The sequence below is a fragment of the Ixodes scapularis genome, unplaced genomic scaffold (assembly GCF_016920785.2).
Source record: "Ixodes scapularis isolate PalLabHiFi unplaced genomic scaffold, ASM1692078v2 PGA_scaffold2__306_contigs__length_199485367, whole genome shotgun sequence".
Taxonomy (NCBI): domain Eukaryota; kingdom Metazoa; phylum Arthropoda; class Arachnida; order Ixodida; family Ixodidae; genus Ixodes; species Ixodes scapularis.
The window spans coordinates 173,066,507-173,090,086 of record NW_024609857.1 but is presented as its reverse complement, the minus strand read 5'-3'; the positions used below and the strand labels follow the sequence as shown (position 1 = coordinate 173,090,086).

Genomic DNA, 23,580 nt, shown 5'->3' with positions numbered 1-23,580 from the left:
ATCGCCGCATCGAACGGTCTTGTAAAAGCAACATTTTTAACTTCTGAAAATGTATAATGCGGTACAATCTAAATATAATTACCGGTGTCAAGTCTAGGTCGCATGAATCATGTCTTTTTACGTAAGTGAAACAATTTAGATGATCGCAATGCGTGAGCTGCATCGCGATCGTGATGAATCGTCATGGCCGACGGTGGATGTCGCACGTAAAGTGCTCTTGTGTCTGTACGAAGATTTGCCTCACTTTTGGAGTTTTTGCTGTCAAGTCGGGCTTTTTCACGTCGCGATTACCACTCGGCAGTCTGGTGGGGGACGTGAACCAAGTATCCTCGCTGAACTCGAGGAGTAGAGCAGAATCTTGGCCCATATGAGAAAGGTTCCTCGCTAAGACACGGAAGAGGGCGCATGATTTCGAGGGCGGACGCGCCTCGTCCGTCGCCACACGGCATCTCGGCTGCAGTGTCGGTAAGTAAGTGCATGGCATCTCAATGGGCGGTTTTAGCGTACCGTTGCCGTGCGCAGCGAAATTGCTACTGGGAGCTCGCGCTGTAACTTTGAAGCATGCTTTTCAGCGCGCTTAAAGCCTTACTAGCCGTACCGTGGCCATTGCAGAACACGGTAACGGTCTCCTAAAACTTGCTACTTGTAGTAAACAGACGCTGTGTTGTTTTTGGTCTTATTGACTTTGCACGAGTGTGCTGCCTCGTGATGTTTCTTTGAAAGCTCGGATCATAGCGCTCAAGCTGACGAGTTAATTTCTCTAGAGCTGTGCATGAGGCACTACGATACCTGAATTCTAAAGTGTAGGCAATGGGCATTACATCAACGCGGAACCAGAAAGGCTGCCAATTTGTTGTGCGTTAACTTGTGTTTGATTGGATGATGCAGGACTCATCTGCTGTGGCCAAAGGTGCTAGTGAGGACCCAGCACAGATTTCAGCTTTATACCTACCAAATGGTAGGTATAAAAAACAGTCTGGATTCATCTCCATAATACGTGGTTTGCGCCTGTGTCAGGACATGTATTATGCATAAGCGCCGTCGGTAGCCTCATGCTGGTGGCCATTGATGTTGTGGGGTGGCAGCTTTGCTACACTGGGATCATGGTGAACTGCGCTGGCTCCAGTGGCCCAAAGTGACAGCTTTTGTACCCATCTCAGCAATTGCACAAAAATGTGAACATGACCTGCACTGTGCATAACTATGTAGAAGATGCCGTCATTAACATATTGTGCCTGGTCGGTAGCTCCCAAGGTGACTGTAGGTCCAACCGTTTTGATGTTTCTAGCAAGGTGACACCTCAGCAAGACTTACAGAAGCTTAAGTGTACACATGGTGCAGAGACAATCCACACATGGTTACTTGAGTTTTGTGTCGGACAAGACACAGATCCAATTAATGGGACTGTGTCAGGAAAACGACGGTGCCCCCGGTCCTGTTTCCCAACAGCAACCTGCTTCCACCGAACATTCCCGGCAGCACCACATCTACCCACTGCTCTGAAATTGACAAGGGAATGACACTAAGACAAAACTGGCTCACCAATTCCAAAACCGGTGTCTGCTATTTATATAAAAGGTCCACTTCTAAAAGTATTTGCTGCAAAGGCTGTGGAAGCAGGACGCACCTGGTTGGGCATTGCCTGTCGAACTCGGCAAAATCATCGGCGTGCAGTTTTGTATACTTCTCTTCATTTTTTGCACTCAGGTATTCACGTCCTCCACCTTTGGCTAGATATCACAATCTGTCACAGCTGAGAGTAAGTAGCAGACGGTTCTCGCCACCACACAGAGCAATATTTTCTGCGTACTGAACTGGACAAACACGGACAAACTTTGTCATCATCACTTCACGGTTTAAACTTCTGCCTAGGCTTAGCCCAAGTGCCTGCACTAGCACATATTTCCCCGCACGTCTCTGAGCAAGCGCGCCCATGGCCAAATGGTTCTCGTACTTGGTTCCCACACAAAGGGCCAAGGTTCGATTTCTGGCCGCGCATGCACCTTTTTGTTAATGTCCCGCACATCCACCAAAATTTCACGAATGACAGATGGTCAGGTGACGAATGAACAGAAACTAAACGTTTAATTTGGCAAACTTGTGCCAAAAACAAAAATGCAAAGGGGTAGCATCACAGGCATCGAAGGTCGGCGGAGTAGCACGATCGAGCGCAAGAGCGAGACTCTCTGTATCGCCACGCAGAGCTCCTCATGTATATGCGTGGACTTCTGGAACAATCGGCATAGAAGGTTTGGTGCATAGAACATTCTGACTTTGAACAAGCAATGGGATTCTTGAATTAAACCAGAATGCAACATTTACAGAAATAGCGAAAAGGTGCATGTGCGGCCAGGCGTCATGCCTCAGCCCTTTGTGTGCAAGCTAAGCACAATAACCATTCGGCCACGGGCAAGCTTGCTCGGAGACGTGCATGGCAATATGAGCAGCCTCTGCCATTAACCACATCTGGCATGTACCAAGTGGTGGTCACCAACACGGTGCCCTTGGAAGTACTCAAAGGTCTTGTCTTTTATACTGACATGACATTACCTGCAAACCATGTATGCATGCTACTGAAACTGTGTCATGTCAGCTGTGCACTAGTCATCAGGTAGAGTTGCAGCGGAAAAAGATAAGCACAAGCGACCAACGACCGGAGGAGCAAAATCGCGACACACGGTGGTGGCCGGCACAAAGCAGCCCATCCTAAAGCTTGCATTCCGAAAGCTATCTTATCCCTCAATTTTCTGGCAGCCACCAACATTGAGACATGGAACATGACTGGCACTTGCTATCGGCGCGCTCGGGAACAATAGCGCTGCCTGTTGCAATTTTGCTACTCCGGTCATCGGTCACTTGTGCTAATCTTTTTCAGCTGCAGCTGTACACTGCCACCCTGGATGGTGAGGGCCTGAACTGCCCCCAGCTGCTCTGTTGAGGACCTCTCGCCCACTCAGCGGGAGCAGCTGGTTGCATTGCACATGCTGCTGGGCACCCAACATTACAGCATGAGTGCCCTAGATGTAGAGAAGTGCAGTCAAGGTCTAAAATTGGCTGGCAAGCATTGTTTGGAGAACCGTCGAAAGAAAACCTGTGTCATATGGCACTAATGAATTATTCTAGGCCAAGTTTCTTCGTCCTTGCTTTATTGAGTTACACCCAGAGCAGCTTGGGCTCTCAGTCTTTGTTGTTTGCTCAATGCAATGCGGAAGAGCTGGGCTTCCACAGCACGAGAAACATTGACGGGAACAACAGTTAACTTGTCATTGGGAATCAGTTATGACAGACAGTTATAGCATAAAGGAAAGTGAATGCAGGACTCTTCTTTTTTCGCTCCTTTTCATTTTTGGACCTTGTTTGTGTTTCGAAGTAAGTGATTTCCAACTTTTCGCTTTCCATTTTTCATGTGATGGACAGAGCAGGCCTGTCTGCTGCAAATTAATTGGATCGTGCTAGGTGCACATTGCTCAAGGCTGCTTGCTTCATAGGTTGCGTGTTGTACTGGAAGACCCACAGCATGAGCTTGCTGGTCTGAGCAGTTCCTTGGTTGGGAAGGTGCCCGCATAAACAAAATGTCTTTCAGGAGTCTCGCATTCTTTGATATCTCCATCTCCAGCACTGCATAAGAGTTCTAAAAGAAGATAAAAGCAGTGGTATGCCATACACTACTGCTCACCACACCCCTGGGATTCTCTTGTTCTATGCAATTTCTGTAACATAGTCTTTAAAAATGCTTGTTTTTATAAACATTCACCCTTTTCGTGTACTTTGTTTGCAGGCTGTGGAGGGACAAGCAGCTACAGATAGCCAGCAGTCATCTTCACTGACCACACTCGTGCTGCCCCTCATGGGGGTGCAGAATTTCCATGCACAATAAAACATGCTCCCTAGGCACCATTTTGTGTCTGTCATGATTTCAGTATAGCATGGAAAAAAGGTTTGCAGCACTACCTTTGTCATACCCGACAAAATTGTCATACATCGAATACAAATTTTGGGTCAGGAAATCTCGGTGCAATTGTTTATGTGCCGGGACTCGTATCTCGACTTCAGATGTCAATGTATACCCTACTGAAAAAAAACATTTGAAATTCAAACGGGTGGCAAACTGGTAAATCAAACGGGTGCAAACTTGTCGACCCGTTTGGATCAAACGTGATTATGGGATACGGGTAGTCGTTTGAAACGGTACCCGCTCGAAACGGTACCCATTTGATACAGGTGCCCGTTCGACCTTGCACGTGACCACACGTTTGAACGTGCCATTCGAATCGGGAAATTATGCGCTAGCCCTAAACGGGGATCGTCTGGTAGGTTGGATATCTTAAACTTATTTAAGACGTTCCGAAACTCATAAACCTATTTATAACATGAAGGAAACACTTAGAACAAATGTGCTCACGACGGTGCTTGCAAATGCACAGGAAAACAGACACAAAAGATTGTTTTCAATTCTCCTCAAAGTTTATTACGTCTTCTGTAGACAAGTACAAACGGGCAAGCGATCTGTGAAATGTGAGAGGCACTCTAAGCTTTTATACAACTGAGAAGATAGCAAAGCAAACAAGAACCGAGGTAATTCTAGACTTTGAAGGTAGACTTTCGGGAAATTATTCGCCCGGCTGCCGCGAGAATAGTGGCTGCATAATTATATAGATAATCTGGAAGAGTACGAGTAGAAGAACGGTCAATCGTTGCCAAGAAGTAGGTTGCAGTGCACTTACTATAAAAATAGCGGACTTGAAAGATGTAATCCGTGATATTTGTCGACACGGTCAAAGCAGGACAACTACACAAACACAAATGAGAGGGAACGGCTTCTTGGAAGTTTCAACACGATGTGGCGCACAAGCTGTCAGTTGGCGAACCCAACCAAACCGCAAGAATTCCTGACTTCTTTGAAGATTCGCTTGTTGCCGATATAGACGTAGGACTTTTCGAACACTGAAAGCTTAGGTGCACATCCAATACGTTGTCGAAAGACATCCTAAAGCGCGATCCAAACCAACGCTTCTTTTTGCGCCTGTAGGTCGTGCGGCTGCGGATGTGACGCATTTCGTGGCGTTTTTGCTGTTTCCGGGCGCGCTTTCTGAGTCAGAACCGTGCGCTTTGGTTTGGACGGGCGAAACTTCGGGCGAGCGCGCACGCAGGCACAAGCGCACAAGCAAGGTGCAACTGTGACAGACTGGCCTGCCAGACGGCGAGAGAAAGAGAGAGAGAGAGAGTTCGCGTTGTCATGTTGGAAGAGAATAAAAGGGGGGGAGGAGAGGGCAGCCAGACGGCGAGAAACGCGGAGCCGGAACTAGCTTGCCCTCCACCGATTGGCCAGGACACAGGAGCGCCCTATACGTCACCGCGCGTTTTTGTGCGCGTTGAGAAAGAAGTTGAGATCAACCAACTTTCTTGTGCGCGCCCGGAAGGAGCGAAGAAGCGGCGCGACGTCACGAAAATACGTCACATCCGCAGCCGCACGACCTACAGGCGCAAAAAGAAGCGTTGGTTTGGATCGCGCTTAATAAGACCGCAGGGACGCGCGAAGTTCGAGCTGGAACTGACTACAAGCAGACAAAGAAAAAAGCGGCTGCTAGGCGCACCCTTCCGGATCTCGATGCTTATCAGCGTGTAGCTCGCGCGCGGCAGCGGGTCACGTGACGGGCGACAAGAGAGGAGGGAGGGGGCGAGGACCACAGGGACGGCCGCTCTCCCTCTCCCCAGGCATTCCAGTGAGAGATGTTTTTTTAACCTCGAAAAAAAAAAAAAAAAACACGCGCGCGCGCATTTTAGCACGCTCGAACCTTGGAAATGGCGGCGGGGCGGCCAGAAGCTCGGCTTGCGCCCGAGCGAAGAAAGTACTCAGCGCGAGCTCGTAGTTTGACTGCTGCAACGGCGGGCGTGCTCTCGCAATGCTCGATGTTCTTGCAGCCGCGTGTACGCGTGCTACATTCGCTGCGTCTTGAATTAAAGTGAAACGGAGTCTAGACGTACATTCTTTCACGCGGTCGCGTCTTCTGCGAGAGAGATTTGAGCTGAATAAGTAAATTGAGGCAACAAAGATGAACAAAGTTTTAAAGTTCTGTCAAAAATATCGGCTCACCAACGTCGCGCGTTTACGTAAAACAACAACAAAAAAAGGTGTTAGTTTTAGTTGCAGTATAAGCGCACATCAGCGCACTTAAAATATAAATAAAATTACTTGCATTACGCGGACGATCTGAAATCGATGAACCGGTGCTCCCGGCCTTTCGGAAACATTGGCTGCCACGGATGAAACGCTATAGTCAGTTACAGGTTAAGAAGGTAGCGGCAAATGCCCCTCAAAGGGAATCAAATATCCCTCCGCCACCTCCGCATCCAATAGCGTCCCACCGTTTCCGTGACGTCGCGGCCAACGCGCGAGGAGGGTCTTGCCTTTCTGTAAATATTTGCTTTATCTTTTGACTTTGACTTAGCATTGTGGAAGCCACGAGAGGGAGATTAGAGTTCTCCCCCACCGACGGAAACAAATACGACTTTCGGGGATTAGCTTCCCCCCCGATGGATACAAAGGCTGCTTTCAGGGGCTCGGTTCCCTCACCGATGAATACAAAGGTCGCTTTCTTAAAAAGTGGGGTCGGAGACAAGTGGGAATCCATTGAAGCGGAACAAGGAGCGTTTCCAGTGAACTCTTCTTTCGACTGCGGAGAGATTTGAAAAGGGCGCATCACACTTGTGGGAGGAGCTTCTCCTACCTTCTTGACATGTAACCGACTATAGGCGTGCCCACGCCGCCGATCTGTACGTTCAGTATCAAACGGGCTCCGGAGAACCGTTTGATTAAACCGGTACAGGGGGGCTATCTCTCCGATGCAGCGCCGCGAGGGAGGGGAAGAGCTTCTTTTAACTCCGCCCCGGCGAGTTTCCCACTCCTCCTCTTACATTTCCGACCCCCCCCCTTCCCCCCCCCCCCCCCCCGACGTCGGCGAGTTCCCCAGCGTAGCTCCGATTTGCCCCTACGCTCCGCAGTGAAGGGTTTAATTTGATTTAAATCGGAAATGACAAATAAAAATCGGAAAAAGCATCGATGCTAATTATCAAAGCCTTTAGGTAATAATAAATTGTGTTCCTGGTTGCGAATCGCCGTAAAAACCCATGTGTTTATAGGAATCACTGCGAGCATGCTGTTCGTCTGCTATGAGCGAACGCGGGCGAATAGAACACCATGGACGACGGCCAAGAAAGCGCGATGCAAGCTAAAAGACTACAGCCTCGAGCTTCTGCTGCTCAACAAGAGCACTTGTATTCATTCATGTGCGACCACCTGCAAATTACACGCGCCGCCAGTGATTTTACAGGAGGGGTAACGCGCGAAAGCAAAGAAAAGCTGTGGAGACAGCTCACGGCTGAACTGAACGCCCTCGGACCAGCCATCAAGTCGCCCGCCCGGTGGCGACATTACTGGACGGACAAGGTGTCCTGGGCCAAAAAAAAGGCAGTAGATTTCCGCCAGAGCAGTGGGTGAGTAGTAGTGACCCTTGATCCTTGATGTGCAACCTGTATGTGCTGGTCATTGTTCGGAAACGCTGGCCTTACGGAGTCACATTGATATCTAGAGGGAGCCCTGTGATCTCCTAATTCCCGTCAGTGCAATCTGTGTATACCTGCGAATCAGAAAGAACTCGTTTTTCGACATTCCTGCCCAGCGGTACAGGCGGCGGCTCAGTGCCCGGCGAGGCCGGCGTCGTTCTGGACGTCGTTGGCCACGACGCATCTAACGATTGCGGCTCCGTGAAGCTGCCTGGTCGGCCAGAGGTAAGAACGTAAGCTTCTCTAAAGCTGAAATGATTGTACATAAACAAGAAAAATTGGGACGCGCTAAGTAGACTATTTGTGCATGGGACCTTGTGGGATTTCCCTTGCTGCTACCCGTCTCGGAGAATGACACAGCACACCAGTTCAACAACACGTAAACATTTAATGACCGCTATCGCCTGCGCCGCGATCCCAACCCCCCCCCCCCCCCCCCCCCGCGCATCCGCTGCGACGGCCTTTTATCAGCGGCGGAGCGCCGCTCGCGTGGCCAGTTGCCCTTGGCCCCCTCGTGGTCAAGATGACCACTTATGATTGTCGGAGGGGCAGCCTGGGCCAACCGCTTGGAATCGTCAGGTTGCCCACACATCTCCCCCCTTCCAAAAACGAAAACAGAGGAGGTCTTTGATGGTCTTCGGGGGGGCCTTCCTTCTGGGTCAGCAAGGGTCTTCTCAGATGAGCGAGCACGGGTCCGACGTCAGTACTTCCGGGCAGTACCGATGCAGCCATGGGGGGTGGTCTGATGATGGGAGCTGCGTCGCCGCTGTCTGGCACGAGGAACTAGAAATTAAAAACAACATGAGGCCATGGCGCGGTAGGAAAAGTAGCCGCGCATACGAAAGATGCCTGTCCCACTGTGCATGCGGGAGCGCGGACCATTTCTCTTCTCCCCCCCAAAACACCGAAGAGGGCATGAAGATAATACACTTAGAACTCGTGCTACTCCCGGTCGTCTTCACCGCCGTCTCAAGTTGTACCGCGGTAGAGACGGTGTGGAATCTTCCGAGAGGTGGTCCGGATAGTCGTCATCTGGAACCTGCGACACATCTACCTCCTCGGGTTCATAGAAAGCTTTTAGGTCGGCGACATGAATAGACCCGCACACTTCACCAGATTCACAATGCACCAGCTCATAAGACAGGTTGGAGAGCTTGCTACTAACACGGTAGGGGCCATCCCACCTCTTTGCTAAAGAGGCCGTGAAGCCTCTAGCAGCATCACTCAGCGGATGAGTTCGCCTCAGTACCAGATCTCCTACCTTGAACTGCAGATTTCGCCTCCCCTTGTTGTACTGGTTTGCCTGCTGCAGTCTCGAGACGTCGAGGCTCTCTCGAGCTTCACGCAGGTTCTCCGTGAAACGCTTCCGGAGATCTTCTGCGAACTGCGTGGTTGTGCGCTGCATGCTCGCAGGATCTGTGCAAAGGAGGCCGTTTCCCAGGGGAAACACGAGCTCTTTTCCAAAGTTAAGTTGGGCCGGAGTAAAACCCGTGGACCGGTTGATTGTTGTGCGGGTAGCGAATGCCATTTCTGCTAATTTCGCGTCCCAGTCTTTGTGTCGTTCTGTATGCGATACAAGCATCTGCTTCAGGTTACGGTTCACTCTTTCCGTGATATTCGCCTGTGCATGGTATGGCGAAGTCCGTTTGTGCCGTATGCCTAGCGCCTTACACGCATCCACGAACACCTTGCTAACAAAATAAGAAGCGTTGTCTGTAATAAGCGTTGCGGCATAGCCAAAGCGCGCGAACGACTCGAGAAGACAGTCCCAGATTTTCTTAGAGTCTAGTTTGCGCAAAGGAAACATGAAATGGTCGGTCACTACTAGCAAATACTGATTGCCGCGTGGACTACGGGGAAAGGGACCGACAACGTCGCAGGCAACACACTCCCAGGGGTACTTGCTTTCGACCGACTGCATTAAACCTGGTGGTTGGCCACCTCGGGGTTTTGCCTTCTGACAAACCGGGCAGCTACGAGCGTACCTCATCACATCCTGCCTCATACCTGGCCACGTTGCAATTTGGGACAACTTTTCGTAAGTTTTGCTCCCACTGCTGTGGCCTGCCAAGGCGGGATCATGCATATATCTTATAAATGACTTACGCAGTTTACGTGGTATTACAGACCGGAATGGCGGGCCGCTGGACCCATCGTCCGCCTGGGGGATGTATCGCAGCAGGATGCCGTCGCTGCTGAGCAGGTATGAGTCCAAGTCTCTGGGATTCCCACCGTCGGCTGAGTTTTCTTCTGCCAGCTGGTGCATCACCTTCTGACAAAGTCCATCGGACAGCTGGGCCGCTCGGAGCTTCTCTCTGCTCACCAGGGTTCCCCACCGCGACTCTGGTGTGATGGGCGCCGCATTGGCCAGTGCCACCAAGTCGGGATCCACCTGCATTTCCTGCCCGAGAAGTGGAGCACGGGACAACGCATCTGCAACGTGGTTAGCCACTCCACGCTTGTACTTGATTGTGTATTTGTAGCGCTGGAGCGAAAGGGCCCATCGAGCGAGTCGTCCTGCAGGGTTTTGAAGCCCTTTGAGCCACGAGAGAGCCATGTGGTCAGTTTGAATGCTAAACGAAGCGCCGTCAAGGTACATGTCAAACTTCTTAAGCGCAAAAATAATTGCCAGGCACTCTTTTTCGGTTGTTGAGTAGTTTCGCTCCGCTCCGGTTAACGTATGACTGGCGAAAGCTACGGGACGAAGAACGCTGTCATGTTCCTGCAGAAGGACTGCTCCTAATCCGTAATCGCTTGCGTCGGTCTGCAAGACGAACGGACGATTCAAGTCGGGCAGGTTTAAGCACGCGTTTTCAGTCACAGCCCTTGAAAGACACGCGAATGCGGTTTGCTGCTCTTGCCCCCAGCACCATTTCGTTTTTTTGCGGAGCAATCGGTTCAGAGGTTCAGTTATCTCAGCGCATTGCGGAATAAAATCTCTATAAAACGCAATCATCCCGAGATATCTCTGTAGGCTTTTGACGTCATAAGGGTGTGGGTACTCCGTTATTGCGCGCAGCTTATCTTCATTCGGCCGCAGCGTTCCGTTATCCACAACAAATCCGAGAAGGTTGATTACAGGCGATGCCAACTGGACTTTATCTGGATGAATCGTAAGGCCGGCTTGACGCATTCGTTCGAGTATGATCTGAAGGTGCACGAGATGCTCCTCGAATGTTCGTGAAAATACCACTACGTCATCCATGTACGCCATCGCAAACTCGTACTTCGCGTCACCGAGGACAACGTCCATTAGGCGTTGAAAGCTGGCGGGAGAGTTGGACAAACCAAAGGGAAGGCGAGTGAATTCGAACAACCCCCTATGGCAAATGAATGCGGTCTTCTTTACATCAGCCGGATGAACTTCGATTTGAAGAAATCCGCGGCTGCAATCGAGGGTTGTGAAAACAGTCGCGTTTCCTAGGGCATACATTACTGAGGAAATACTAGGAAACGGGTAACTGTCTCTGACGGACACTTCATTTAGGCGCCTGCAATCAACACAAAGCCTTGCTGTGCCGTCCTTCTTTGGAGCAAGGACTACCGGGGAAGCCCACGGGCTTTTTGACTGACGTACTGCGCCTGTGTCGATCATTTCCGATAGCGCCGCATCAAGAAGTTCGCGCTTGTGAGCACTTATGGGTCTCGGATTGCACCTCCGGGGAGGTGCAATCCGAGACCCATAAGTGCCAGCAGAAACTGCTGGAACCCTTCTCGCCGATGTTCACGGAAAGACCTGGGAAAACCGATCTCCTACAGCACCGCATCGAATCCGAGACCTTGGTTTCGATGCGGTGCTGTAGGAGATCGGTTTTCCCAGGTCTTTCCGTGAACATCGGCGAGAAGGGTTCCAGCAGTTTCTCGAGCTGCTTCTGTTTGTCTTCACCGGAGCACTTTTGCACGGCTTTGAGCACGCTGTCTGGAAGTAAAGGCATCTGCCCGGCAAAGTTTAACGGGAACGCTTGGCCGCGAATACAATCTTGCCGTCTGGTAAACGGCGTTAATTTCATTTCGCCACCCAACCAATATCCAGCCTGGGCAAAGTCGAGCAAAACCCGCTCCGCTGCAATAAAATCTCTACCGAGGATCATGGGCACCGGCAGTTCTGGGAGGTATACGAACCGTTGTCTTCGTTTTCTACCATGAAAGGAAATTCGTAACCTGACTGCGCCGGCAGCAGGTAGTACGGACCACGATGCTACTTGCAATTTCACGTTTGCTGACCGAAGATGTATCTTTCTCTTGTTACATTCCGCAAATACAGCATCCCCAATAAGCGATATGTTTGCTCCAGTATCTAAAAGAGCGGCTACTGGTATACCTAGTACATTCACAGTCATACGAGGTTCAAGAGACTTGGGTGTAGATTCGATTCTACTCACAGCTGGGATGAGCACTGTCGGTTCCTCGTTTAGTGAGGTTGTTCCTACCTCCGTCGACTGGTGCGAGTTGGGCGCAGGCCCACGTTGGGCGCCAGTGTGGGATTTCCCTTGCTGCTACCCGTCTCGGAGAATGACACAGCACACCAGTTCAACAACACGTAAACATTTAATGACCGCTATCGCCTGCGCCGCGATCCCAACCCCCCCCCCCCGCGCATCCGCTGCGACGGCCTTTTATCAGCGGCGGAGCGCCGCTCGCGTGGCCAGTTGCCCTTGGCCCCCTCGTGGTCAACATGACCACATATGATTGTCGGAGGGGCAGCCTGGGCCAACCGCTTGGAATCGCCAGGTTGCCCACAACCTATACAGGTGTATTATATATGCACACCGAGAAATTGAGGCTGGTCGCTTAGCACATTCTACGGATTTTGGGCCAAGTGTCGAGCACACCACATAAGTATGCTATCTGGCGAGGATACCTACACGAATAATAGGCTGCATCGGAACATAAGGGGTAAACTTCCATCTAACATGCCGATTTTTCCAATGTGGTTATTTTTTGTTTCATGGTTTTGAAATGAGCATGGAGCATGCACACTGATCTGCTTGGGATCAGAATGTGACAAGTCTAAAGAACATAAGAGGAATGGAGTGTTTAGAGTTCAGTCCAGTCTGAACAGCAGCAGACGCAGGAGAGTTCTGTCCAGGTGGAACAGTAGCAGGCCCAGCAGGGTTCCGTCCAGAGGGCACAGTGGATAGCATTTTGTCTTTTCGTCTTCAAGATTGAAAAACAATGAGAAGCTCTCAGTCAATTTTTTCGGACGCCAAGGATAGTTTTTGTGAATATTTCCAACCTGGAGCCACAACACAAGTTTCTTTTTATTCAAACCTAATTACAAAACTATATGCTGCAATCTAGGAGAAACGTTGAGGGAAGTGGAAACAGGAACTGCTCCGTCATTATAATACACCCCGCCTCAGGTCTTGCATTAGAATGGTTGTCATTCCTAAATAAAACTTTGAAAATGATCCACCACATTCACTGTACCTGGCTTTCAATAAATACAAACTCAAAAAAACATGATTGCTGGGACAATCGCAATTAACTTAAAGACTAAATTAAACTTGACACTGGAACATTGCCAGTTGTTACTCCGAAAATGGATTAGGGGCACCAGCATATAGCGACCAACCCCCGTGTAGCTGGACGGAGCTTGTCGCGTGTTTCTCTTTAGTTTGGACGGAATTTGAGCGGCGGCTAGAGTTCTCTCTGCATGGACCTCCAGTGGTGAATGTGATTCTGTCTGGACGGAAGTCTACAAGGTTTGTTAACTTTCCGTCTCGACAGGACCCTAGTGATGACAATTGTTCTGTCTGGAGGGAACCCTAGCCACAGCCTAAAAGAAAAGCAAAACACAGTTTTCTGAATGTTGTTTCATAGTGCAGTGTCGACACCTGTAAATATTGCTGAAGCATACAGCAATAAGTTTCCCCATTTTCCATTTCACCAAAAAGTATTGTTTTGCCTCCGTCTCTAAGCCCCTCTTGCCATTAGACGACGGAGATATTTACCTTCAAAACCCTGCACCACTTTCAGGGTGCACCACCACCACATTCACCCGAGTCGTCACCAAGAGTTTCGGTTGGGGAGATTCCAGGGACAAGCGGTGCATCCAGTAAGTTGCTCAATATAGTAAGCAATGCTGTCTGTGTTTCAGTTGATATGTGTCCTTCATAATATGAACAAATATAAACAGGACATTAAGCTGCACCACCAGCTTCCGGGCTTTTGTCACCTGGAAATGAGGGCACGACCGACACATCCGGTAAGTTTCTTACTATAGCAAGCATTGCTATCAGTGTTTCGAATCATATATGTCCTGCCTGTGAGAACAAATTTAAGAATGATCCTAAATTAAGACAAATGCATGGCTTATTACATTACATTCAGACTCGAGGTCTGACAATGCACGCGTCCATAAGATAACTGCATGGAAGAGCAATATGTGGGCCACATTAAGAGTGCTGCCTGAAAATACTGAGGAAATGTGCAATCGAAGTGTGAGATTTCTGAAAAATTAGTGTCTAAGCACATGTTCAGTTAAAAAGAGAAAAATATTGCACAAAATATACATAGCATATGGCAGGCCTTAACGTTCAGAATTGTTGCACCTGCGTCAGCCTTGACTGCCGTGCACGGGTGTGCTTGGAGAAGCAGCCGACACGACGGGTCAGTTCAATCAGTTGGGTGGCCAAGTTACCTTCTGAATAATTTCCACACATTTTAAAAGTAGCACCCTTACATGTACTGTGAAACATGCACATTCTGGACATATTATGGTATTTATCAGGTGTTTCTAATACTTTTTGAGATAACACATGGAGCTTGGCAAAGAGTCCTTGCTTGCTGCTTACTGGCTGTGCCTCGTTCACCTCATACTTTGTTTACAATTGCTTTCGCCCTTAGTTCCCAGCCAGCCAACCACCCTTGCACAGTGTCCTGTACGGGCACCACGGCGTCGAAAACGCAAGGGGGGCCATGATGCTGCCGAGGAATATGTTGAAGACCAACGACGCCTGGTGGACCTCGCAGAGGCGAGGGCTGCTGCTTCGGAACGGGTATGGGACCTATTTCCTCAAGCGGCATTTGCCTCGGTGGCTGATGTCATCTGACATGTCTTGGTGCATGTGCATGTACCAATATTTGTTAGTGCATGCCTTTGCTGTCTCCTATCCTTTCAGCAGCACGGTTATGGTACAGAATTGATGGTCTAATAATGAGAAAAATAACAGCTATTACAATTTGGTGTTCCTGGTACAGGCGTGACCAGGGAAGATTACGGATTGACTAGAGAAAGATAGATGCTATATATACGGCAATACCCGGCCCAAAATTTCCTTTCGACAATCACACAGAGGGGGGAGGGGGGGGGGAGGCACTTAGAGTCATCTCGGAATCATCATAATCAGTGTTTTCGTTGTTTATGTCCCGACAGTAAATTCCAGAAAGCCAAATCATTCGGAAGAATGATAATAAGCAAAGCAAGTATGAAATGTTCAAATTATGGGGTGCTTCCAATTTATAGATTTATCAGGTCATCTGATTAGACTGATGGCTCCGATTGCTGCAAGTTGCATGATACACTGGTATTAAAATAATATACATTCTGATATTCTTTAAATTGCTCATGTCGTTGAACAACATATCAACAAAATGATGTTCGGGCAATTGGAAACAGCAACAGGCCTTACTTGTCTTGGGGACATGTCCAAAATATGTGGAGTACCGAGTGTTGAAACAGGTTGATGGTGACAAACAGGCAACTTTTTGTGAACCGAGTTATCTTATGCACCTCTTATCAATCCAGCACGTGGAATCGCTGCTAACCGAAATGAGGCGCCAATGCAGCGCAACGGAACGTCAGGCCGCTGCCATGGAACGGCAGGCTGCAGCGATGGAGCGGCAGGCTGCGGCGATGGAGCGGCAAGCCGCAGCCATGGAACAGCAGGCTGCGGCCATGCAGGTGCCCAGAGCACTCCTGCTGCTTGTGGCCATGTTGGCCACCACATTCCAGCGCGTCGTGCTTGTGCCGAGCAGGCCCCCAACACCGCCGCAGTCGGACTAAGTCACTCCTACCCGTTTTTTTTTTATGAAATGCTACAGAGTTTGTAGTCCTGCATAATTATTTTTAGGACAATGTATACAGTCGCCAATTGATTTTTCGGACTTCGCACTGATTGAAAAACCGTCTGAATAAGATAGTAGTCTGAAAACTCAGCAGATTAAAAAACTGCCTTTATTACGTCTAAGCCGGCTTAATAAAGCCATAAATAGTAGCTTACTTCGGGTTATGTCAACGCGCCTTGTTTTAGGTTACGCCCGTTTGCGTTCAGCAACTTTTTATTAACTTGAGAATTGCTGCCTTCTTTTCTAGCGTTATGGTCGAGTACTCTCTGCGCTTCTTAGCAAAACATCATAGCAGCGAAGAACAAATGGGAAATGACGTCCAAGCTAGCGTTTTCCAAAAACACGATCCACCGAAACGAGGTCGAGATGAGGCGCAAGTCCACGACTGCAATGGAGAATCAACAAAGAAAAATGGTAACAACAACGATGATGATAATGAAAAGCAGCTAGAATAAAAGAAAAAAACCTATAGAGCATCACGTAGCAGTAAACTTAGCAGTACTCAATGAGGCCTGCCAAACCAAGAATTAAAAATAGCCGCATGGCTGTGGTGCTTCATGGAGATTGCTCGCGACGATTTTTTTTCAAAAAATCAAACGTTCGGACTTCAAGCTGTCCGATACATCAGTTGTGAATATGCACTCTTTCTATCGGGTAGGTGACGGTTCCTCCTTTAGGCCAGAAATATCGAACAAGTGTGAGTTATCTGCATCCGAAAAATTGGTGGGCGACTGTATTCCTAATAGTATTCTATGAATTATTGTCAACAAAGATGTTTTACAAGATGTGGTCATTTTATTTCTTTTCTAGCATGTTTCACAAACATTTACGTGGAGAAATCTGGAACATTCTGTGAAATGAACTACTGCCGCTCTTGATTATGTAGGTGGCCGTATGACCTTTTGTAACAAAAGCTGGCGTCCCAACCTACGAGGGACATGGAACATGTAAACAAATTAACCCTCATCTCCATCAATAACAACAAATCATGTAACCTTTTCCCTCGTAACGACAAAAGTTGCGAGGCTGAGCTAATATCCCCCCCACCCCGTCCTTGAAAAGCATTGCGACTAGGAGATACCCAAAGCTTCTCTCTTGAAGAGCTCGTGAAACCAGCTGTGCAAGCTCTGGACTGCAAGGCCCCTGTTCTTGCAACCATCAAACATTCTTCCCCATAAAGATTAGAACTGAGAGCAAGTTCTGTTTGCCTTAAGCTATGCGTCAGTGTGACCTATTCATTCACAGGAAGGGACAGACAACTATTAGCATGTTGTGAAAAAGTTTTTTCACAAGCGCTTTTTCTGAAGTTTTAGATACCTCGCAACCTCTGCAAGCACCGAGGAATCTGTACACCAAGCGAAATCTTGAACAATGCATGTTGGCTGACGAAAACAGGGCGTATAACAAACTACATTTGTCAGTTGAGTTTAACAAGAGCCCATGAGCCTCCTCGGAAGCAACTGTTGAGAGAAGAGTTATAAACTGCCCGGCAGTGTGCTCCATCAATGGTTCAACACATGCGTGGGTAAAGGTGTTGACACCAGCTCCTTTCCCCTCTAGCAAACACTTTGCTAGCCGGGCATCACTGCATAAGGTACCTTCATCCGTACACTTGCAGAAATGCCGCAACAAAAGTCTAATGCAAAAACACATCCTGCTGAGCCACCCGTACGTGTGAAACTTGCAAAAAAGAGCATCAAACACGACATCAGGGTCACTACTTGCCCTCACGGAACACCCATACATGTGAAACTTGCAAAAATGTACATCAAACATGACGTCAGAGTCACTACTTATTCTCCTGAGGCACCCGTACGTGTGAAACTTGCAAAAAAGAACATCAAACACGACATTAGGGTCACTACTTGCCCTCACGGAACACCCGTACATGTGAAACTGGCAAAAATGTACATCAAACATGATGTCAGATTCACTACTTATTTTCCTGAGGCACCCGTACATGTGAAACTTGCAAAAAAGAACATCAAACACGACATCAGGGTTACTACTTGCCCTCACGGAAAACCCGTACATGTGAAACTTGCAAAAATGTACATCAAACATGACGTCAGAGTCACTACTTGTTCTCCTGAGGCACCCGTATGTGTGAAACTCGCAAAAAAGAACATCAAACATGACGTCACTCACTACTTCTTCTCACATGACACCCGTACACGTGAAACTTGTCAAAAGAACACCAAACAAAAAGCTCAAAACACTGCATAGGCTCCACATACCTGCGAATCTTGCGAAAAGGAGAGTGGAAACACTGTACAGAAACACGAAGTCCAAGCAAGCTCCGGCAGTAAACACACCTCACCCACAGGCAAACACACACACACACGAAGTCCAAGTAGGATCCGGCACAACGCAGACCTCACAATACAGGCACACACACGGAGTCCGAGAAGGCTCTGGCACAACGCAGACCTCACGGTACAGGCACACACACGGAGTCCGAGAAGGCTCTGGCACAACACAGACTTCACTGTACAGGCACACACACGGAGTCCGAGCAAGCTCCGTCAGTAAACACACCTCACTGTACAGGTACACACACGGAGTTCGAGAAGGCTCCGGCACAACACAGACCTCACTGTACAGGCACACACACGGAGTCCGAGCAAGCTCCGTCAGTAAACACACCTCACTGTGCAAGCACACACACGGAGTCCTAGAAGGCTCCGGCACAACACAGACCTCACTGTACAGACACACACACGGAGTCCGAGGAGGCTCCGGCGCAACATGGACCTCACTGTACAAGCACACACACGGAGTCCGAGAAGGCTCCGGCACAACACAGACCTCACTGTACAGGCACACACACGGAGTCCGAGAAGGCTCCGGCACAACACAGACCTCACTGTACAGGCACACACACGGGGTCCGAGAAGGCTCCGGCACAACACAGACCTCACTGTACAGGCACACACACGGAGTCCGAGAAGGCTCCGGCACAACACAGACCTCACTGTACAGGCACACACACGGAGTCCGAGAAGGCTCCGGCACAACACAGACCTCACTGTACAGGCACACACACGGAGTCCGAGAAGGCTCCGGCACAACACAGACCTCACTGTACAGGCACACACACGGAGTCCGAGAAGGCTCCGGCACAACACAGACCTCACTGTACAGGCACACACACGGAGTCCGAGAAGGCTCCGGCACAACACAGACCTCACTGTACAGGCACACACACGGAGTCCGAGAAGGCTCCGGCACAACACAGACCTCACTGTACAGGCACACACACGGAGTCCGAGAAGGCTCCGGCATAACACAGACCTCACTGTACAGGCACACACACGGAGTCCGAGAAGGCTCCGGCACAACACAGACCTCACTGTACAGGCACACACACGGGGTCCGAGAAGGCTCCGGCAGAACATCCACAGCACTGAGCACGCATTACACTCAGAAAGTATAAGACCATCACTGGTGGCGACCACGATGGCGGATCCGGTGAAGCCGGCGACGTACACGACGCACATGACTTGTGGTAGCTCCAAGCACAAGCTGGTCCCGCATGGCCTTACCCTCAATGTAGAGGCGCCTCGACTGCAGGATTCTGCGCTCTCGTGCTGCGTCACTGCTCTCGTCTGCCTCGCTGTCATCGTCAGAGCCGCTGCTTGACTCGGATTCCGACGACGATGATCCCGGATCCGATTCCCCTGCGCTGAGGCAGATGTTGTGGAGCACTGCACAGGCTGCCACGATCGTGCCGGCGATCCTTGGATGGTGGTAAAGAACCCGGTGTTTTTGCACGCATCGAAAACGACTCTTCAGCAGCCCAATGCAGCGCTCCACCACCGAGCTCATTGAGGCGTGAGCAGCGTTGTAACGCCCGGCAGGTGTGGAGACAGCTGGCCGGCCAGGCACGGGAGTCATGAGCCATGGCTCCAACGGGTACCCACTGTCTCCTGCATGAAAAATAGCAAGTCTAATCTCAGATATGTGAACCACATGCTGTGTTTTAACCAAATTTGATTTATCCCGTCCGACCCTCCATAAGCCGTTTCCACAAGCAGGTGGTGTGCATTCAGCGTTAACCTTGTAGCTTCCGAGTAGTGCTGATAACGAGTACTACTTGTTGAAACCACCGCTATATCTTATTTGCATGCCAGAGACGCCGCAGACCTGTCAACCAATATCAGGTGTTTGCCGTCTCAACAGGTTTTTACAGATGACACCGGCTATGGTGATGATGACACGCCTTGGAAATGAGTTTTTGGAAAATGCTGTGGAAGCTCTGCGAATGAGGACCGTGAGGCTATCTCCAAGAGTATTTCTCATGTCTGTTACCCGCGAGAGTCTCACCTTGATGAGATTGAAATAAAACGCAATGGTACGCTTGAAGGAGCTTGTTTGCAGCTGGAGGCTAGACACGGAGCACCTATCAACCCCACTCCTCTCTTTCCTATTCTCGCAGTGCCTAGTGTAATTCAGTGGTTAACTGACAACACTTCTTGATTTCAACAGTTTCGACCCTAATGCACTAAAGATGAACTTAAATTCCTCATCTCTGCTCCAGAGCCTCGAGCAAGGACGTGAAAGTGAGCCTTTGCATGATGTCTTGCTTTAGGCCAGTCATCCAAACACTGATGTATAGTTCTACAGCAATCTGTTCATGTGAAAGTCAAGAAACGTCTGGGTACTCTGCATTTTGTTTTTATGCGAGCTGACAATGTGCTGCCACTTTAGGTACACTCACCGAGTAGGTACTCCCCGTGCCTGATGAGCCTGCCAGCGATGCACTGCTGCCGCACCCAAGACTGCCTCCACACAAGGGCGTCATGTGAGCAGCCAGGCATCGAAGGGTCGACTGCCAGGATTCGCATGTTGGCGTCGCACACCTGCAACAAATAAGAGTGCGATAAGACAGAGACAAACAGATGATCGCAGCTTGTGTACATCTGTTACGTTCCTTTCATTTTGAAAAAGACAACTTAGCAGTGATCCCGCGCACTGTGAGAAAGAAATAAGCATCTGTCAATAGTATTGTGCAATATGCTTCTACCGGTGCCCTCGGTGCACATCAACAGGTATAAAATATGAATAGAAGCACGTCTTCCAACACTCTTCCCTTAGCAAAAAGAGGCCGTACTTCAAACGAAGTTGAAATATATTTAGTACGGATATTCATTTTGCATTTATTCTGTATTATTTTGGCCGCATTCGAAATACGCGAGTAAGGTATTCAAAATACATTATAAATATGAATCAAAAAATATTTTAGATATACCAAAAATATTATCCCTTCACACTCAAGATGCCATTTGTGCATTAAAAACCGGTTACGCATTTTTTTTTTATTCGGTTTTGTCAGCAAATGTCCCTATGGTATTTGAAGTCACTACTAAATACATCTCACAAAGCTACATTAGAAACGAACACAAACACAAACACCATGACGCACTGAACTGCTCATTCACAGTCCCGTTGACTGCTTTAGGGCCTGATATAGCCTACATATTGAAGGTAATCATTTTTTCGGTGACCACCTCTGCGCTTATTAGGGTTCCAAGTATTCGATCTTCTCCTCGGGAGTCTGCCAAAGGGGAACCAGTGTTTTGCAGTGCGTGGACAATATCTCTTACTAAAAGGCATTAATACAACTAATAACAGTTCGGCGCAGTCCCTAAAACAATATCCGCACAAACGGCTCATAAAATACATGTTATTGCTTCTCTGCGTAGCACCACTCAGGACGAAGCGAATCAAGGCAGTTTCTTCACTTTAAAATACTGTAAACGACTTTATTTTCGTGAGGACCTAATTCTCCCAAAGTTCGCGAATCGCCTACAATTCCTAAAAATAGGTCCCGTGAACTATTCCGGCAAAATATAAAACATTAAAATCTATATTGCGATCCCAGCGCGTCGCGAAAATTAGAATTTGCGAATTATTCCAAAACTCCAACTTTGACCTAAATCGCGAAGTATTGAGCCCGCGAAAAATAAATATTTTACAGTAGTTGTTTTGGCTTTCCTTTTTAGTAGTTGACTGTTTAATATGGTAGTTAATATCACTGTATTAAAGTCACTATTCACATCACGTACAATGGTGAGTTGTAACTAACATTGTGCTAACAAAACCACGCCAAACGTATCTGTTCACAGCACCTGCTGAAGCTTTCCAGCATCAGCATATGTTCTGGTTGTAGTTCCCGAACCCCGTTTGTGGTTGGTGTGCAAGGAACTGATCAGGTGTGTTCTCGATAAAAAAAAAAAGGAAACAATAACATAAACTGGGCTGATTTATCAGTACGATGCTGCGCAATTCAGTTGACAAACTAATCAAATGTTGTATTTAGGCGCTTCAGTGTACTCCATATCTGCTTGAAGTAAACTTCTAGAAGGGGAGCTTCTCAATATTTTGGTAGTTTAAGTCAAACTACCAAAGTATTGCAGTCAAAAGGTACTTAGAGTATAACACAACAGTATTTACGATTTTCAGGTATTTTAAGAGTATTCTGCACGTATTTTTGATTGCTCCATTTTTTTAGGGTTGGAGTATATTTTGCATGAATTAAATAAATATTTCAAGAAATATATGTGAAAGGTATTTTGTGCCTATTAATTTAGTATTTACATATTTCAAAACGCATGAAGGGAACTTCAAATGTAGTTGAAGTAAAGGTATTTTAAAATGATTTTTAGAACTATATTTTAGTACTAAGTAAAAAAAAGAAGTTTATATTTTCGGTCTATTTTTCGTGTACTTACAATTATGAACTGTATTTCAAATACACTCAAATTAGAATGTGGTATATTTCAAACGTATTAGTTTTCGCTAAGGGTTACAATGTCCATAGAGCTGTGCAGCAATTACTACTCGGACCCAGGGGCGTAGCCAGGGGGAGGGCTCATGGGGCTTCAGCCAGCCAGCCAGCGAGCCCAATCAAACCGCCCTCCTCCCCAAAAAAAAAAAAAAATTTAGCCGACCCTAAATATACACATGCATTGTGACCCCCCCCCCCCCCCCCCCCCCCATCCCCCTCTGCGCACCCCAAGTCGTGGACATCCGAGTCACCTCAACCCCAGCCCCCAGCCCCCAGCCCCCCCCCCCCCCAAGCCCCCGATTTATAACGATTTCAGATTACAACAAACGTGACCACATGTTACAAACTCGGTAGGAGCCAAAAATGGAAACTTACCACCATGACGTTTAGCGCGTAGTGGAGCTTGCGACACCAATACAACGCCTTGGTGACGGTTCGGTCGAACCGTGACGGACCCTTGATGGCCACAAACGTCCCGTCGACGCACCCAACGACGCCCTGAAGGGTGCCTCGTCGCAGGAAGGCTTCCTGTGTGGCCGCACGTTCTTCCACGGTCTCGGCGAAAGCGACCCACGCGGGGCCCAGGCGGCGAACGATGGCTACGGCCACGGCACGGACGGCTGAGCTCACCGTGGTCTGGTGGACGGAGAGATTTCGGTCGCTCCCCACCAACCCCTGGTAGCTTCCCGTCGCGAAAAACCGCAACGCCACGAGGACTTGCTGCTCAACGGTGACGACGGTCCGTGCACGGCTCCACCGTCTCAAGCCAGGATCGTCACGCAGTTCGTCGCACAGCCACCTTACCACGTCTTTCGAGAGGCGATAGTGTCGTTGAAAATCAACGTCGTCCATGTCAAACGCATTGGCGTGGTTTAAGTACCTACGCCGGCGGCGGAACACGAACAAAAACGCTGCCATTTTGGGCGCTTCTCCCCGATCTCGCGCCCAACTCGCCCAAGCTCGCCTAGGTCGGAGCCGGCAAGCTTTTCCCTTCCGCGGCGGCTTCTGTCACGTCACAATGACGTCACCGCATCTCGCCGCGAGTTCCGAATATGCAACTCTCCGACCGCCTCAAAACCCTCCGTTTAACGTCACGATCTAGGGAGTGTCGGCGCGTGTCGTCATGCACGGCGCCGACCAATCGCGGCGGTCGGCGA

The 23,580-nt window shown here is 48.9% G+C and overlaps 1 protein-coding gene across 1 annotated transcript; it reads right to left on the bottom strand.

Annotated features, from left to right (window-relative positions):
• Positions 1 to 18,869: 18,869 nt before the first annotated feature.
• On the bottom strand, positions 18,870 to 23,311 carry LOC120836203 (putative nuclease HARBI1). The gene is made up of 3 exons (XM_040222674.3): positions 22,799 to 23,311; positions 20,354 to 20,495; positions 18,870 to 19,562 (listed from the first exon to the last, which is right to left on the bottom strand). The coding sequence occupies exons 1-3, from the start codon at positions 23,273 to 23,275 to the stop codon at positions 19,075 to 19,077; spliced, it is 1,107 nt and encodes a 368-aa protein (XP_040078608.2). The 5' UTR covers positions 23,276 to 23,311; the 3' UTR covers positions 18,870 to 19,074.
• Between the last annotated feature and the right edge of the window lie 269 nt (positions 23,312 to 23,580).